At 38.9% G+C, this 16,543-nt stretch overlaps 1 protein-coding gene across 1 annotated transcript; it reads right to left on the reverse strand.

The window, feature by feature from the left end:
- Positions 1–3,132: 3,132 nt before the first annotated feature.
- On the reverse strand, positions 3,133–16,543 carry RNF138 (ring finger protein 138). Its single transcript, XM_083450269.1, is given in 9 exon segments — positions 3,133–7,247; positions 8,889–8,996; positions 10,152–10,257; positions 12,220–12,291; positions 13,035–13,150; positions 13,895–14,060; positions 15,342–15,468; positions 16,370–16,475; positions 16,478–16,543. Coding segments are annotated over 9 exon segments (921 nt in total). The 5' UTR covers positions 16,529–16,543; the 3' UTR covers positions 3,133–7,178.

A 16,543-nucleotide genomic window follows, 5' to 3' on the forward strand; every position in this document is an offset into this window, starting at 1 on the left:
AGCTGCTTTGTAGTATGCACAAAAGGTTAAAGTGAAGTTTTAGCATTACTTTCTTTTCCCGCAGGCAATTTTGCACTGCTCCTTGGAACGTGGGGGGGTCTGGACTCAATGAAGCACACCTTCCCAACCCTTCACAAAGCTGTGCTGTGGCAGAGCTGTCAGGGGCAGACTTTGGTCTTTCACATTTCAGCAATGCCGTGCGAGGACAAAATTCAGCCCAATAAACACACACACACACCGCCTCTCACCTTCCATTCTGCTCAATTCACGATGTCATAGTTGCAACCCCCTGCAGCGTCCCATAGGCTTGGCACCCAGTGTGGCAGAACCAGCCATGCTGCCCTAAATTCGCCTCTGGAGCAGTTTCTAGGAGTATCTCAGTGCTTAGCATTAGACTGGCAAGGGAAAGGGCTAGTACTCACTATAACAGGCTGATTCTTGCCCTCATCATCTAGTAAACTTTTGTTACAACAGTTGTGATGGGAGGATTCCCCGAATGACTCAGGTTACTGGCCATTTCATTCCCATAAAAAGTTCCAAGTCAATGTTGAAAAACTGGAAAGGCTGGGGGAGGGGTAATAGCCAGGGGGCAATCTGGTTATGTATCCACAGTGGTATACCCACATATGTGCAAGAGAGAAAGAAAATTTAAGTCTAAACACAATACATAGCTTTACACTATTGATATTGTTGTGTTGCAACAGATATAGCAGCATGCCGTACCAAGATGAACAAGACGGGCATCTTGCTAAGTTGCCTGTAAGTTGCAATGTGCCAACATAGTGATTGTGGGTTGTATTTCTAGAACATTGGGTTGGAGAGCTTGCCTATGGGCAAGCCTTGAATCTTCCCGGTTCTGTCACATACAATGATTTTGTTTCTGGTTATGGTGGCTGTTTCCTGCAGAACATTTGTGCAGCTTCTATGATCATGCCAAAGGTTATTAAGAAAATCTAAAAAACTCTAAAAGGGAAATTCCGTTTATCAGAGATGTGTTTACTGCATCTCTGTCTGCAGTTTACTGCAGTCTTACCCTGCATAGAAGAAACTAGCAATGTTTGTTGCCTCAACGTCTACCACTAGGAGTGGGAGTGTTCCCTGTTTGAAAATCCTGCAGTTGCTCCCAGTCAGTGTACACAATATTGAGCTAGATGGATCAATGGTATTGTGCATGGGGCTTCAAACGTTCCTTCTTTTCTATATACTGTGAACACTCTTGGAAAACACATTTCATTTGCAGTACTGTCATGCAGATATATTCACAAGCTGTACAAGACACACATTTGACTGAAAAATGTGCAAATTAAAAAACACCACAAAACCAGAACAAACACTTGCGGAATGAATGTAGAGGACAAAAACATTTTCAGGATGGTTTTGGTTTTTTTAATTGTATCTTAGAGCAATGTCTTTCAAAAGTGCTTGGTGCCCCCTAGTGATTGAATCATATTATTTTTAGGGAAGTTAGAAAAGGAAAAGTCAATACTGTACCATTCAACTGCTGAGAATCAAACTTCTACATGTGATGTTCAGAAGAAAACCAAGGATGGTACTCAACAAGTTTGACTCAGAATAGACCCACTGAAATTAATGACTAAGTTAGGGCCATTAATTTCAATGGACCTACTCTGAGTAAAACTTGGTGGAGTACCACATGTCAAATTACCAAACCTCTCAATCCCTTGGCAGCATTGCCTTTATAAAGTAACCAAAATATCCAAAGATGTAGTGATCATTTCCAGAAAAAAATATGCAGCCAAAAAGCCATGGAGAAAAAGTATGAGCTTTGTGGAGAAAAGTTTTTGACCACTACTTCTGTTCCACAAGTGTCTGCTCTGGTGAGTGAAACCACACATTGCCTTCCACAACCCACCCAAAGGAAGCAAAAGCCTGAGCTAACCCAGCTTCAGTCAGCAATGGGTGGCACCTGGCTCAGGAAAGGCCCGTGGAGAGGCCTAAATTTTAAAGCCACAACAGTGCTAAAACACAAAAAGGTAGATTCATTTTTGCTAATGGCAAAACTAAACTGACAATTGGCTCCATATATGCCCCAAACGCAAAACTACTACAGTTCATCCAGGAAACAAATTCCTTCTCCAAAGGGTAAACAATCCTAGGAGGTGACCTCAACCTCAATATGAGAGGCATCCCTAAAAGACATCCATCCTACAACCCCCTGGGCAACCTTCCTCAGAGGGAAACCCCAAACAATTAGAGACACTGACCAACTACTGAAAATGCTAAAAACTGAGGCCTTTGTGACATCTTGGGAGAAAAGAACCTGGGAGACACCAGCCACATTCCAGTCTGGATGTCCCGACATCATGTCCAGACTGGACAGCATTCTGCTCACAAAGAAACAACAAACATTGGTAACATTAAAACCCCAGATCATGCCCCAGTAGAAGCTACCCTCAAGAGAGGAAGCACAAACTACCCCAGCATGGTCCTTCAGCCCCATCCTAACCACAAACCAACTAGCTAGAGAGAGTCTCTGGAAAACTACCTTTAAGGACAACGAAAGTGGTCACCAGAAGAGCCTGCATAAAGGAGAGGGCATCTCTTAAAAAGCAAACCTCCTCAAAAATTGGTAAATTAGAACAAGACATTATGACCCTGTCATCACACTACAAACAAGCAGGAGCAAAAAAAACCCAAAAAAACCAACTCCTTAAACTCATAGAACAAAAAAAGAACAAAAATTGACTCTCTAGAAATCAATAAAACAAGGATTAATATCTTATGCTCTAAACAATGCTTTTATGAATATGGAGGAAAGAACTCCAGACTATTAGCAAATAGATGCAGGGGGGAAATCACTCAAAACAATAATAGACTGTCACTAAAAAAGATGGTAACATAACATCCTCCACCAAAGAAATAATATTGCCCCCCCAATACCTCTCACTAGTAAGGAAATGTAATAAACAAACAGAAAGAGAACCTACCCAGTTGACACTGACACAAAACCTCACACGTACACTATATAAAAGAATATAAGCCTCACCACCCCACCCTCTCCCACTTTCTTTCCCAACCTTATATACAGTATCAACACTAATGTATCACAACAAATGTAAGTGATTTGCAAGAAAGACTGTATAACCTGAAAAAGAGAGACAAGGCATGTACTAAACCAAGAAAATCTTTAATAAAAACAAAAACAAACAAACCAACAAAGAAAAGGTTGCCTATAGAAGAGTGCTACACATAAAAAATGTTTTTGGCATTTTTCAGTACAAAGAAAAAGACAAAAGTGGATTATTTAATAAATTTTATTCAGAATAACACAGCTCACCATCAACGTCTGTGTTTGCTATCAATGACTATTTAGATAAACTTCATTAACACAGTTAGAAATGGATCATATGCAGTCTTCGAATAAATCTATTAAAGGAAGTGCAAATGGCTATTAAAAAACTATGAGGATACAAAGCACCAGAGGCTGGCAGTTTTACAGGAACATTCTATAAACATTTTAGAAATGAACTGTCTCCCCATCTAGCCAAGTTGTTTAATGAAGTTCTTTTGGCGGAACTTCCACTGTATTACTGGCATCAATCTAAAATAACAGTACTACCAAAAGCTAGAAGAAACCTTGACCTAGAGGAATTGTGGCATCCAATTAGTCCTGTTATACCAAGAAGCTAAGGTGTATACAGCCATTTTTGCAAACAGATTAAATGTGTTCATTACAATTTTTATCTCCCCAGACCAGGTAGGCTTTCTGTATCGCTGGCGTAGTGGATCCAGTAAGACACCTATTGAATGTCATTTATTATAGTAAAAAGAAAGGTAAGCCACTTGCAATAATCTCATGGGATTTTTACAAGGTCTTTGACAGGCTGAGTTGGTCATTTTTTAAATCACTGATATATAGACTTAACATGAGAGTGGTTTATTAACTCGACTTTTGAAGTATACAAACATTCCTTTGCTACAGTCTGTGTAATGGTCTCAACTCAGAAACCTCTATAAAGAGTAAAACAAGATTGTCCTTTGTCTCTGCTTTTATTTGCCTTGTCTATTGAACCATTGGCAACTGTCATTAGAAACAATGTGAATATAGAAAGTGAAAAAATGTAAAGTAAAATGCATACTAACCTTTTTGCAGATGGCATAGATTTCATGTTATCAAAACCAGAATTGGCAAAACCTGAAGTTATTAAAGAACTGAATAATTCTGAAACCGAATCTGAAATTATGTTTATTGTGGTCTTACCAGTCTCAAACTTTCAGACAAAGCATTGAGGGTTTTACAATCTGTCCTCAAAAGCTGAAATATCTGGGAATATTTATATCAAAATTCTTGCACTCTTTAAGGAAAGCAAATTTTGAGTCCTTGTTATCTGAAGTTAGACAGGAACTGAAATCCTGGGAAAGTCTAAACCTTTCTTGCTTGAGCCACATTGTGGCTATGAGTAAGTTGATCCTTCTGAAGTTTCTCTGCCTATTTCAGGTCCTGCCAATAACTATAATGCCTAACAATTTAAAATCTGGCAAAGATAAATTTAAAATCTGGTCTGGGAGTGTGCCACTTGCTTATATACTATAAGGCATTCCAAGTCTTGGTGTCTTTGATTCAAGATCCAGGAGGAAAACAGTGGCTATAGAATTGGAAGATCCTAAGTTTGGGACATGTTTATCAATTTTGTGTTTTGGTATTTAAAGAATTGATTTTAATATACAAAATGGACCCACAACCTTCCCCTCAACTTGCTTTACTTGGAATAAAGACCATGTCTACTCCACCAGTTGCTCATAAATAACTCTTAATGTTCTTCCTCTCAGCGGAAATAGGTGCTCCGAGCATGGACAATAGCCCTGGATGAAAAGCTGATGTGCCAGATTCATGCAACCAAAGGGAATTCTAACCCCTTTCTTTTCTGTGTGTGACAACCATTTTTGGAGTATATGCATCAAGATTATATTTATACCCACACATACACACCGAGATTGCATGGTAATATGTGGAAAGATTTTTTTGGATTGTACTGTAAGAATCTGAGTTGATATTTTTAAGCAATATGGTTTGTGTGTTGTGAATATGTTGCTTTATGTGTGATGTGAAAAATGAAAATTAATTTTAAGGTGGGGGGACTAACCTGATCACATTGTGCTAGACACTCAGAACTGACCTCAGTTCTCCAGAGGCAGCCTGGCCAGCACAGAATAGAGTAGAACTATTACCACACATGACTTGCATACTAAGCATTTGTTAAAGCAACCTAATATTGCATTAGGCTACAGAGACAAGAGGCAACAATGACATGGTACTGAGGGAATCTGCTCATTCCTAATTATACCAATAGCGCAACTACTACCCAGTGTCTAATACCCCTTATGGGCAAGGTGCTTCAGGACTGTGACAATGCAGCTGTAGACACTCTTGGAAGAAAACTATTAACTGACCCCACTCCAATAAGGGTTCAGGATGTTTTTAACGCAAAATCAGCCTTGGTTGCTCTTATGAATAATATTCCCCAGAGGAGAGATGGGGAGTGCAACTTTGTTGCTCTTGCTTATCTCTCTGCAGCTTTGATACCACTGACCATGGTACCTTCTGTGAATTGGATGTTGAAGGAACTTCTCTATGGTGGTTCCACTCCTATTTGTAGGGCCAGTCTCAGATAACAGTACTGAGGGACTATGTATCAGTACCCTTGTGATTTAGTTGTGGGGTACTGCACAACACTATCTTATTCCCTATGTTATTAAACAGCTATATGAAGCCAACAGAAGCAGTCATCAGGAGACTTGGGGCAGTGTCATCAATGTGCTGATAACACCCAGCTCTTTGTTAGTTCTCAGTCAAGAGGGCATGCACAAGATGAAGCAGTGTCTGGAATCAGGGTGGGTAGGATGTGGACCAAAAAAGTGAAGCTGAATTTTGCTAAGACAAGGATGCTCTGGATGGCCAATTCCCATGCCTGAGAATTTGGGACTTGCCTGTTCTGGATTGGATTGCACTCTAAAGGAACATACAGAGAGTTTAGGAGTATTTATGGAACAATCTTTGTCCAATGAGGCCTATGTGGCCTCCATGGCAGAGAGCCTACCATCAGCTTTGGGTGGAATGTCAACTGCACCCTTTCCTAGACAAGGATTGTTTGGGCACTGAGACTCATGAAGTGGTAACCCCATGTTTAGAGTGTTCAAATGTACAATGGCTTTTGAAGATGCACAGGTATTCCCATGGTTTCCAGGACTAGGCTTTGAAACAAGTGTTCAGTAGATAATTTAACAGAAAGCTCATATCTAAAATCAGATTAAGCTGGTATTGGCCCAAGACCAATTTCCCCCTAAAACAGCACTTCCAATAAAAGACCTCTTTATTTCTTACCATAAAACTTCCTTAGTCAGTTAGTATTTTCAACATACTTGCAGCTCATTATTCTGACTTTTTTATCCCAAATTTTGTTAAAGAACTGGGAAAAGTTTTTATAAACTTTCTCAAGTGAATAATGACACAATCCAAAAAGCAGTAAGTAACCAATCTCTGAGTAAAATAAATTAAACCTATCAATTTAAGATAGGCTACTTTACAAGTAAGTGGCTGGTGTCTAGAAAAGGGCCAAGTAGTAAGTATGTCATAGTTAGGAAGCGTCCAGATTGTGGCTACTTAAGAGATTCTTGACAGCATTGAGAAAACCCCTGTGTGCATGTTCTTTTATGTAAACACTAGCTGGGGCTAGAATAGTATTGGGCTAGAAATTATTGTGTTTTTTTAGCTTTTAACATAGATTTAGTAAGCATAGAAGAAAAGTTTTTTAACTCATCCAAAAAAGAATAAAAAACACCACCCTGTCCTTACTATCTGTATGTCAATACTTTGTCCCAGTGCAATTGTATCTCTATAGTGTAACACTTCTTTAAAAATAACAAAACAAATGATGCAAAATGGCTCTTAATAGCTTTATCTCAAAGACAGTAACGTTTTTGCCAGATATCTGAAATATTTCTAATATTATGTGGAGGAAAAACACCCCATATTAAAGTATTATAATATAACATGCTTTTTTGTTAGTTTAAATAAAAAGCATTTTAAAATAAATTCAAGGGAAAGTAATACTGCTATACAGTTAAACTGGATACAAGGGTTCCCTTTTATTAACACTGAGACCACTGATGCAGCTTCTCCCCTCGCAGAAAGCAATGATGTGAACAAATTAGAGATTTCAAAGGTTCTCTTGACAAGATTCCTCAACAGCATTTTGGAACAGAGTTTCCTCATCCAGCTGAGGATTCTAAATACAAACAACAACAAATATGGTTTAGAATTTTCCCCCAGACCAAGTTATTACACTCTACAGTTCAGCATGTACTCTGCATTAATTACTACAACAAAGAGCACACAGTGGGAAAATGTATATGAATAGTCCGCTAAATGATATAAGTGATCCTTTAGAAAAGAAGGCTGTAATTCCAGCAATTAACATGCTAGTAACAGCAAAATAAATTACTAAAAACTGGAACCTCCCCCAAAACATTTCCAGAAATGAATGGTTGCAAAATGTTGATTATGAGTGATGTTATGGCAATGATTCACATCTAACCAGGACATTTAAAGGAAAAGCAAGCAATGTTGTTTTGGAACAGTATTTTCACTTGAGATAATGTTAACGAGCAATTATTAGTTATGTTATTTGGTATTAATTCAGCGGAAATTTAGGGGGTATAAAACAGAATTGGTTTTGATATGTTTTACTCAGAAATAACTCCGGTGAAATAAATGAATTTCTTACTGAATTTCTTACTTACTACTTACTGAGAAAAAAATGGATTTCCCTCCCCCCCCCCCTTTCCTATTTTCCAGGACATTTCACCCATTTCCACCCAGACACTGCTTGCAGCTGCAGTATTCTGGATATGTCCAGGAAATTCTGGACATATGGCAACCCTAGATTATGGAACATTGCAGTTAAAGCAAGATGGGAATGGCTTTTCTGGATTTGAGCATGTTTCTTTTTGTTTACATGATCTGTGATATATATTTATATCTTGCTCTTCCAGTGAGGAGCTCAAGGTTGTGTATATTATTCTCCCTTTCATCTTTGTAATGGCCCTGTAAGATATAGGTTAAGGTAATATATGCACTTAAGCCTAAATTCTTCCAACAGACTGCGGGGGGGATTGCAGAGGACCCAATCTAAGTAAAGTGTAACAGGTCCAGGAAATCCTGTTGGCATCCCAGCACCACAGACTGTTCCCCAGCCAGGCAGCAGAAGTAAACAGTTGACATTTGACAGGGGGAGAAACTAGACCTGCTGAGACATCATCTGTCTTTCACTATCACCACAGCCATGCTGTCAGGCTGCAGACCAGAGGAGAGGAGAGAAGCAGGGCTATCTATTCTCATCAGGTTTGTTGAGACTGGCTCGTTCTCTCTCAACAGCAGTCATTCCATGAAGCTGCCTGAACAACTTCCAATTTAGCTGGTTGTTATATGAACTGTAGCTTTTGAGAAGAGTGACCAAGTCTGCTTTTCCTGTCCTTTCCCATCTTTTTCCTTGTGTGTCCTATCTTTTAAATGGTAAGCTTGAGGGTAGAGACTAGTGTATGCATGGTTTATTGAGGTATAAACTGACTTTGGAACCTTTATGCCTAAAGCAGGGTAGAAGTGTTTTAAATGCACAAAATCCCCTAAGTGCTTTTCTAGCCTTTTCTCCAAATCTACCTAGGAAAGAGATTTCACAATTTACCAGGGCAGCTGTAGAACTTGGGTAAAGCAAGGCTTCTAGGTAATTTAAATCTGGCAATCTAATATAGAAGGTGCTTTTACCCAAATTAATCCAAGATGAATAGGGCTCTAATTTAGTCTTCCAGCATAGAGATTAAAAAATGTCAACATTTTAAACAGGGAGCAAGAACAAAAGAAAAGCTCTTACCATAAAATCTCCATACTCAAACTGATGCCTTAGATTTAAATGGCCAACAAAATCTCTAGTAACCCGGTTAGGATCTCCCCATGGAAAAGAGACACAAATAGGACAGATCTTTAAAAGAGAGAGAGAGAATCAAGAGGCAGACAATTGCTTGCATAAATTGCATAACTAGATAGTAGATCAACATTAGTTTCTATGAAAATCATACTACAAAGAAATCCTTTAAAATGGACACATTCTTAAAACAAAAGGATACTTCTGGAAGGAATGCGAATAGAAGAGATTAAACTTAAAAAGTTAATTGCACATACTTTAAATCCTTTAAAGGAAATGACACTGAACATTTATGTTTCTAAAGAAGATACTACTTGTCTATTTCTGCCCTCAATCTTAAGAAATCTTTTAACAAAAAAACTTGAAAAATGGGACTTAAGACAAAAAGTTTTTAAAAGAGTGTATTTCTCTAATATCTCCTATTTAAACAATACTGGGCACTACTTGTAAAACAGGGCACCATGCTGCCCAAGCTGGGCACTCCTTAAGTGCTTAGTACTTCCACTGAACTCAAATGGACTTAAATGTGTCTAATAGCAATGTATTGTGCAACAGCTTGAGAAAAAATAGAATAAAGGGCAGTCCTTTAAGAAAACATAAAGGTAAAGGGACCCCTGACCATTAGGTCCAGTCATGACCGACTCTGGGGTTGTGGCACTCATCTTACTTTATTGGCTGAGGGAGCTGGCGTACAGCTTCCGGGTCATGTGGCCAGTGTGACTAAGCCGCTTCTGGCGAATCAGAGCAGCGCACGGAAACGCCATTTACCTTTCCGCCGGAGCGGTACCTATTTATCTACTTGGACTTTGACGTGCTTTCGAACTGCTAGGTTGGCAGGAGCAGGGACCAAGCAACGGGAGCTCACCCCATCATGGGGATTCGAACTGCCGACCTTCTGATCGGCAAGTCCTAGGCTCTGTGGTTTTACCCAGTGCTACCTGCGTCCCTGGAAAACATGTTTTGTAATTACAGATCTAAGTACTTAAAAAAAAAAAAAAAAAAAAAGATTGGAAAAGGGAAAATGTCATTCAGTATAAAACTGAGGGAAATGCTGTAGCTGCTAGATCTATTACGGAAGGGAGTAGAGGGTGTCTCATTCTTTCTGAAGATATTGCTATTGTCATAGAATTAATTTCAAAAAAGAGAGCTCTTAATTCACACATACTAGGATAAAATCTTCACAAACTTTCTTTTTTATATACACATACTCACTACTGGAACTAGTTGATAAAGGTGCCTATCATTACAGTGATCCAATAAGTTCTGCCTTGTAAAGTTACTTTCTTGACACAAAGGGCATTTGAATGTAGGCTGTCCACTGAAAACAAATATGAGAAAGAGGCACACATGGATGAAAATCCCTGCAACAGCATGTTACATTTTCAAGGAACTCTGTCACACACAATCATTTCCTCATTAATTTCAGCAAAAGGAGGAAATGCATAAAATGAGACCAAAACACATATTGAGGAACAGTGGCCACATTTGTACATAACACTAGACCATGGCTAAATCCTATGTGTATGAGACACAATGAGTCTTACGCATGAATGATTCCCCTCCTCCCCTGGGCATTCAGGAGGAGGGAGGAAGCACACAGGCTTGAGGCTTGCTGTAGTGGATTCATGTAGCACTAAGTCAAAATTTAACATATTTGAATGCAGCTGGTATGTATACAGTAAAGAGGGTGTGAGATGTAGAAGGAACAGCTAGATTAGCAGTGTACATTTGGAGAATTTGCTAGAGGACCTGACCTGAACATGACAAAAGCGTGGTTTTTTATTATCATGTTTTGAGTATCCCTTTTAAAAATCAATACACAAGTGTTGTGGAATCGTCTCGTTCATGTTTACACTGCACAGAAATAACACCCACTTAATAATGAGACTCAAATGACCTTTAAATCTGTTCATTTGAAGAAGTCTGGATCCTCCCTTTTCTGAAGATCTTAGAAGTTCTGACTTAAAATCACTGAAATACCTCCTAATCTATTACATTGTTCCTTCCAATATGAACACGTGTTGTCCAATACAATAAATGTCTACTTGGAAGCAAACATGACTGAAGCAAATTCTATCAGAATCAAAGTAAGTGCAACCATGGTTGAGGCATAAATGCCAGCCTAATCCCTGGCATCTCTTCCTTTCTGTTGCCCAAGCGCTTGCTGATTTATTTAAGGTATTTACAGTGGTACTTCAGGTTACATACACTTCAGGTTACAGACTCCGCTAATCCAGAAATAGTACCTCGGGTTAAGAACTTTGCTTCAGGATGTGAACAGAAATTGTGCTCCGGCGGCGCGGTGGCAGCTGGAGGCCCCATTAGCTAAAGTGGTGCTTCAGGATAAGTACAGTTTCTGCTTAAGAATGGACCTCCAGAACGAATTAAGTACTTAACCCAAGGTACCACTGTATATAGTCTGTTCCTAATATCTCAGGGCAGTTTACAGTGCTATTTAAAACAAAAGAATAACAGAATACAGTATATACTAAGCCAATGGAAGAGATGTCATGTTTTGTATTTTTCAGTTTAAGGCTTTTTTGGGGGTGTTTTCTTAAGATTACCTAGTCTTTCAACAGGATCTCTTTCATCTATCACCAGCAGCTTTTGCAGTAAATCATAGGATTACTTTGTACTGCTTCAAATATAAAAAGTTGTTTTCTCTGGAATATCTAAGAAACAAATCAAATTCCATTTTCCTGATTTTACCTGGCCTAAATATATTATAAGGTATCATGTACCTATTTATACTTCACCTTGACACAAATCTATTTTAATACTTTGAACCCAAAATTTGAATTTTGATAAAATCCAAAAGAGTATTTTGAATTCTGACTTGTTTTGGAGTATAACTATAGCGTGATGTGCTTTGTGCTATCTTCACATTAGGGGTTTCCAATGCTCAAAAAGGCTGAAAACCACTTTTATACAAAATATTCAGGTTACTGATACAGGAATATAATTCTCCATGCCTGACACATATGTGAAAAGACCTGAAGGTAGATAAAGCAAGCCAAATAGGCCCCAGTCCAAACCCCAGGAGGCAGTCAATGCATGCTTTTTTATTTACTTTGTCACCTGGAAATCAGTAAGGAAGCATCTCCTTATTCAAAGCTTGGGATTCACATATTAAAGTCCCTGCATGAGTATACATCAGAGCCACTGCTCTATGATATTTGCTTTGAAATTTGTCTTCTACTGTAGATTTCCTTCATTTGTTGGCACTCCTTCCCACCAATACCTAAAACCACATAGTTATTGAGTTCAAAGGCTGTCCTACCTTGTAGCTTCTTCAGGAACATGTAGATTAGAATTTTCTCCAACTTCCGAAGTAGAAGAGTCACTTCTAAAACTTCATACAAAGCGTGAGAATTTATTTTCAAATTAAATACAGAAGGGGTTGCAATTCAAAGCAGTATGATGACTAAATTAATCCCATTGATACTAGTGGGATTTACTTTCAAAAAATGCATGTTTAGAATTGGACTATAGATGTTCTTATCTAAATAAACATTTTTTAAAAAAGTTACTTCAGAAACATTGCATAAGGTGTTGGGTGGCCACCATGGATGAAGCTGAGCTTAGCTCCCATTCAAAAGTGCTGCTGCATGCCCATGGAAGTGCATCTGAGTGGAGGACATTGAGTGGCACTGGGACCACCAAAGCAGCAGAGAAGGATGTAGCTGCTACCTAAAGCAGGAATGAGCCCTGCCTTTGTTTAAGGAGGGGCACTATCACCATTATGCCAAGGGCCACTGAAGCCTGGTGCCCATACTGCAAACAAAACAAAGGTTTGCAATACACAAAGTAATTTTTGTTGATTTAAATAGTGATTTTTGGCATTTCAAAATCAGAACTAAGTTCCAAAGCCTAAAAGATAATTATAACATTGTGTCGGAAGTTCTCATTTGGATATAACATAATAAAATGTACTTTACTGTCACACTTCAACCACCCTGTGAATAAATTCTAAGCTACATTGTTTAACAACTTCCCCCATGCTAAATCTAAAGAATGCAATATACAATAGTTTGGGACATTTTTTTAAAAAGCAAGCATTAAAATGTATAAAGCTGCTTGCAAATAGGTATTTACCTGTTTCCTGTTGAATCCTGAGATATGTCTAAGCTTGGAATTACAGAAGAAACACCATACTCATCTTGATACTTTTTACACGATTTATAGTGCTGTCTCATACGCGAGAATCTTATCTGTAAATAAAGTTGTGTCTCATTTAGAGTTGAATCTCATTTATGGGCAATCCTATAGTTACCTAAAAAAATTACTCCTGTGACTAGTTGAGGAAAATAATGTCAACTAGTTTACAAAACTTTCTTCTAAATTCCATTGATTTTCAATACTGAAAGCTCATTCAACTAAGCATTAACACATATTTTCTTACATGCCTTATAAATATTTTTGTTTTACTGAGCTCAACACAGGAGTTAAACAACCAGATCAGGTGACAGATCATAAAACTCTACAGTATTCATGGTTTGAGCTTCCCAAGACCTTAAGATTGATAAAAAGTTAATGCACATATGGTTAGCTGCTTCTTTGTATATTTGGGGATTGCTTTAGCTTCAATCAGATAATTCAAAGTGTATACTGGTTAAGATAGTCTTACAGTCACTGCTCAAGCCATTCTTGTACCTCCACGTCTTCTTCAGTATTATTAACAGTTTTAATTTACTAGAGTGCTCCCAAATCACAACAAAAAAAGTGAAGGAATACATTCTATCAGTGCCTAGTTGCAACACTTGTTTGTTATTCAAAGTCAGTCTGCTTTTTCTCAGAATCTTCATAATGTAAAATGTGGTAGCAGATGATGGTGCACTACCCACCTGTCTGCAATAAATATTATTTCAATGAATCCTATGCATGTTTTCAAAAGGGCTTACTTCTAGATAAGCATACAGAGTTTCACCTTTAACACTATTTTATATCTACTATACCTGTTTGTCGCAGCATCTACAGCTCCCCACCAATTTCTTCATGTTGTTTTCAACATCTAAGGCTCTGTTAGGACGTGCTTTTTCTTTTCGGGTGACAATGCCTCTGCATAGTGGGCAATGTGTTCCACCTTCTTTCATAGCCATTAAGAAACATTTCCTGCAAAACCTGAACCCAAATATAAAGTTGAGTACAAAAATAATGTTCTGCTTTACCAATTAATAGTCATTCTAATCCCATTATTATTACTACAGCATGCCACTTTCACCAGTCTGTGATAACGCATATACTCATGATTTAAAGTTGGGGAGAGCAGTGAAGCAGTGAAATTTGCAGATTACGGTATATATTGAGGATGGTAAAAATCCAAGCAGACTTCCCAAACATATGAAAACTGTGTGAATGGGAGGTGGGGGTGACAAAGGAGATTCAAAGTGATGTACACTGAGACAAAAAAAACCTAACTTCAGGGAATCAAAACTGCCAGTTACTCACCAAGAAAGATATTGAGGGGTTATGACAGAGTACAAAATGAAAAATGAACCCAGTGCACACCAGCTGTGAAAAGGGCAAACTGTACACCAAGGATAATTACAAAATACATTCAAAATTAAACCGCCTTTCAAAAAAACCCACTTTTATATAGATCTGCACTAGAGCCAGATCTGAAATAGTAAGATACAGATAACTACCAGAGTGATTAGAGCACTTTTCTGATGAGAAAAGTCATCACATTTGGGGCTTTTAATAGTGAAGAAAAAGGCAAATGAGGGAGGATGGGTAGGAATCACTGTGTAGGTTTATAAAATTATGCTTATGTTGAAAAAGTGAAAGGAAGTTTTCTCCATCTCTCATAATATTAGAACTCAAGGTCATCCAATGAAACTGAATGACAGAAGATTCAATACATTCTTTAAAAAAAAAAATTTAATCACACAGCATGTAATGAACTTATGGAATTTGCTTTTATGAGATATTGTGCAGTAAGGCTATTCTTATCTACATCCAAAAACTGGAATTATTTCCATTCTGAGTAGCTTTAAGATTATCTGGGTTACAACACCGAAGATGCTTAGTAAAGCTTAGCAAATGTTCGAACTTGTGATGTGCATGGGAACAAACAGAACTCAAAAGGACGCAGTAGATGTATTTTAACAAGCAAGCACAAACTTCATGGAGGGCTTCTGTGGCGATTTTTCAAGAAAAAGTATCTTATGCAGCATATACAAGAGTAGAAGCACTTACAAAAATTTATGAATTGGCACTTGTTTAGCATACGTAAAAGAAGTTGCATCCTCCTCAAAAGTGGGGTTAACAAGAGAACATCCTCCTTAAAAATACAAATGTTTACTGAGATCAGTTAGATAGGAAGAGTATGAGGGAAGGGAGAAAATATATAATTAACAATGGAGGGGCAAATAAAAATCGGCCAGAGACATAGATACATACACATGCTGACAAGCAGAAATCCTCACAGGTGTTTTAAACACATCTTGGCAAACAGGACAGTAATAATCATCTTCATTGAAACAAATAGTGGCAGGTTCCTCATTCATGGCAGCAAACTGTTGTACTTCTGAAAGAGCAATGGAACAACATATAGAGAACAATTATCACCCTAAGTACTGGGAACAAGAGCATAAGACAGTGTTTATCCTGTCTTTTGTCTTCACTTAATTATTCACTTCCTTGAGTACAGTATTTGAGAAGGCCATGAAAGCTTGCCCCTTAAGAGCACTGGAGAGTTTGTGGCCCTCCTGGTTTTGTTGGCCTCAAACTCCCACCTGTTCCAGCCATAATGGCAGATGGTCAAGGTTTGTCTGAGGTTTGATTATAGGAGTGTTTCCTTCTGTATCCTCTATTCTGTTCAGGTTATTTTCCATCAAAGGCCTTTTTTCACATGGCCCCATAACTCTGCTACACCCTCCTGCAAGATGGCCCCTCTTGCCACGAATAAATAAAAAAATACATATCTATTGGCGGCCTAATTCACCTGCCCTTTGGCATTTTAGGCTGCGACCCAACACAAGTCTTACTTGCCCCATATAACGCAGGAGGGCTTACTTTGGAGTAAAAGGGTATTTATTCACGGCGAGCCTCACGCAAAATATAAATTGTAGGCCATTATTTTGTGGTTTTCTGAATGCACTGAAAGCAACGTACCGGTGCTGGTTTTTGTTACCACTTCGGAAACTTTAACGAAGTCGGCATGCAAATAATAACGTGTTTTCATATTTATATTATGTACAATTAAAGGAAATCCCACCGTCGCGATACTGACGGCGCGAGAGGGAGGCGAGGCCTTAAGGGCCCCGAGGAGGAAGAGGAGCAGAGCGAGGCGACTCTTCAAGCCTCAGCCCCGCGCCGGCTTCTCGGCGTTTATGTCCCCGACAATCGGAATCCCGGCCCCCACCTCGCAAAAATAAAACCACGCCCGCCCTTCGCCTCGAGGTGCGGCCTAGAGCCCCAGCCACTACCTTTCGGGAGAACGGGAAGGTCGGTCGCAAGCTTCGGGGCCGGGCCGGGATCTTCAGGGCTCCCGGAGGCCAAGCCGGTCAAACCGCCGCCGTTCTCCATGTAGGTCTTAGGCCGCCGCCGCGGCGGCCTCTTCCCAACAGGCAGGCCGGGGTTGCCATGGCAATAGTCCCCCC

Source organism: Podarcis tiliguerta (assembly GCF_965153285.1).
Source record: "Podarcis tiliguerta genome assembly, chromosome: 7".
NCBI lineage: Eukaryota > Metazoa > Chordata > Lepidosauria > Squamata > Lacertidae > Podarcis > Podarcis tiliguerta.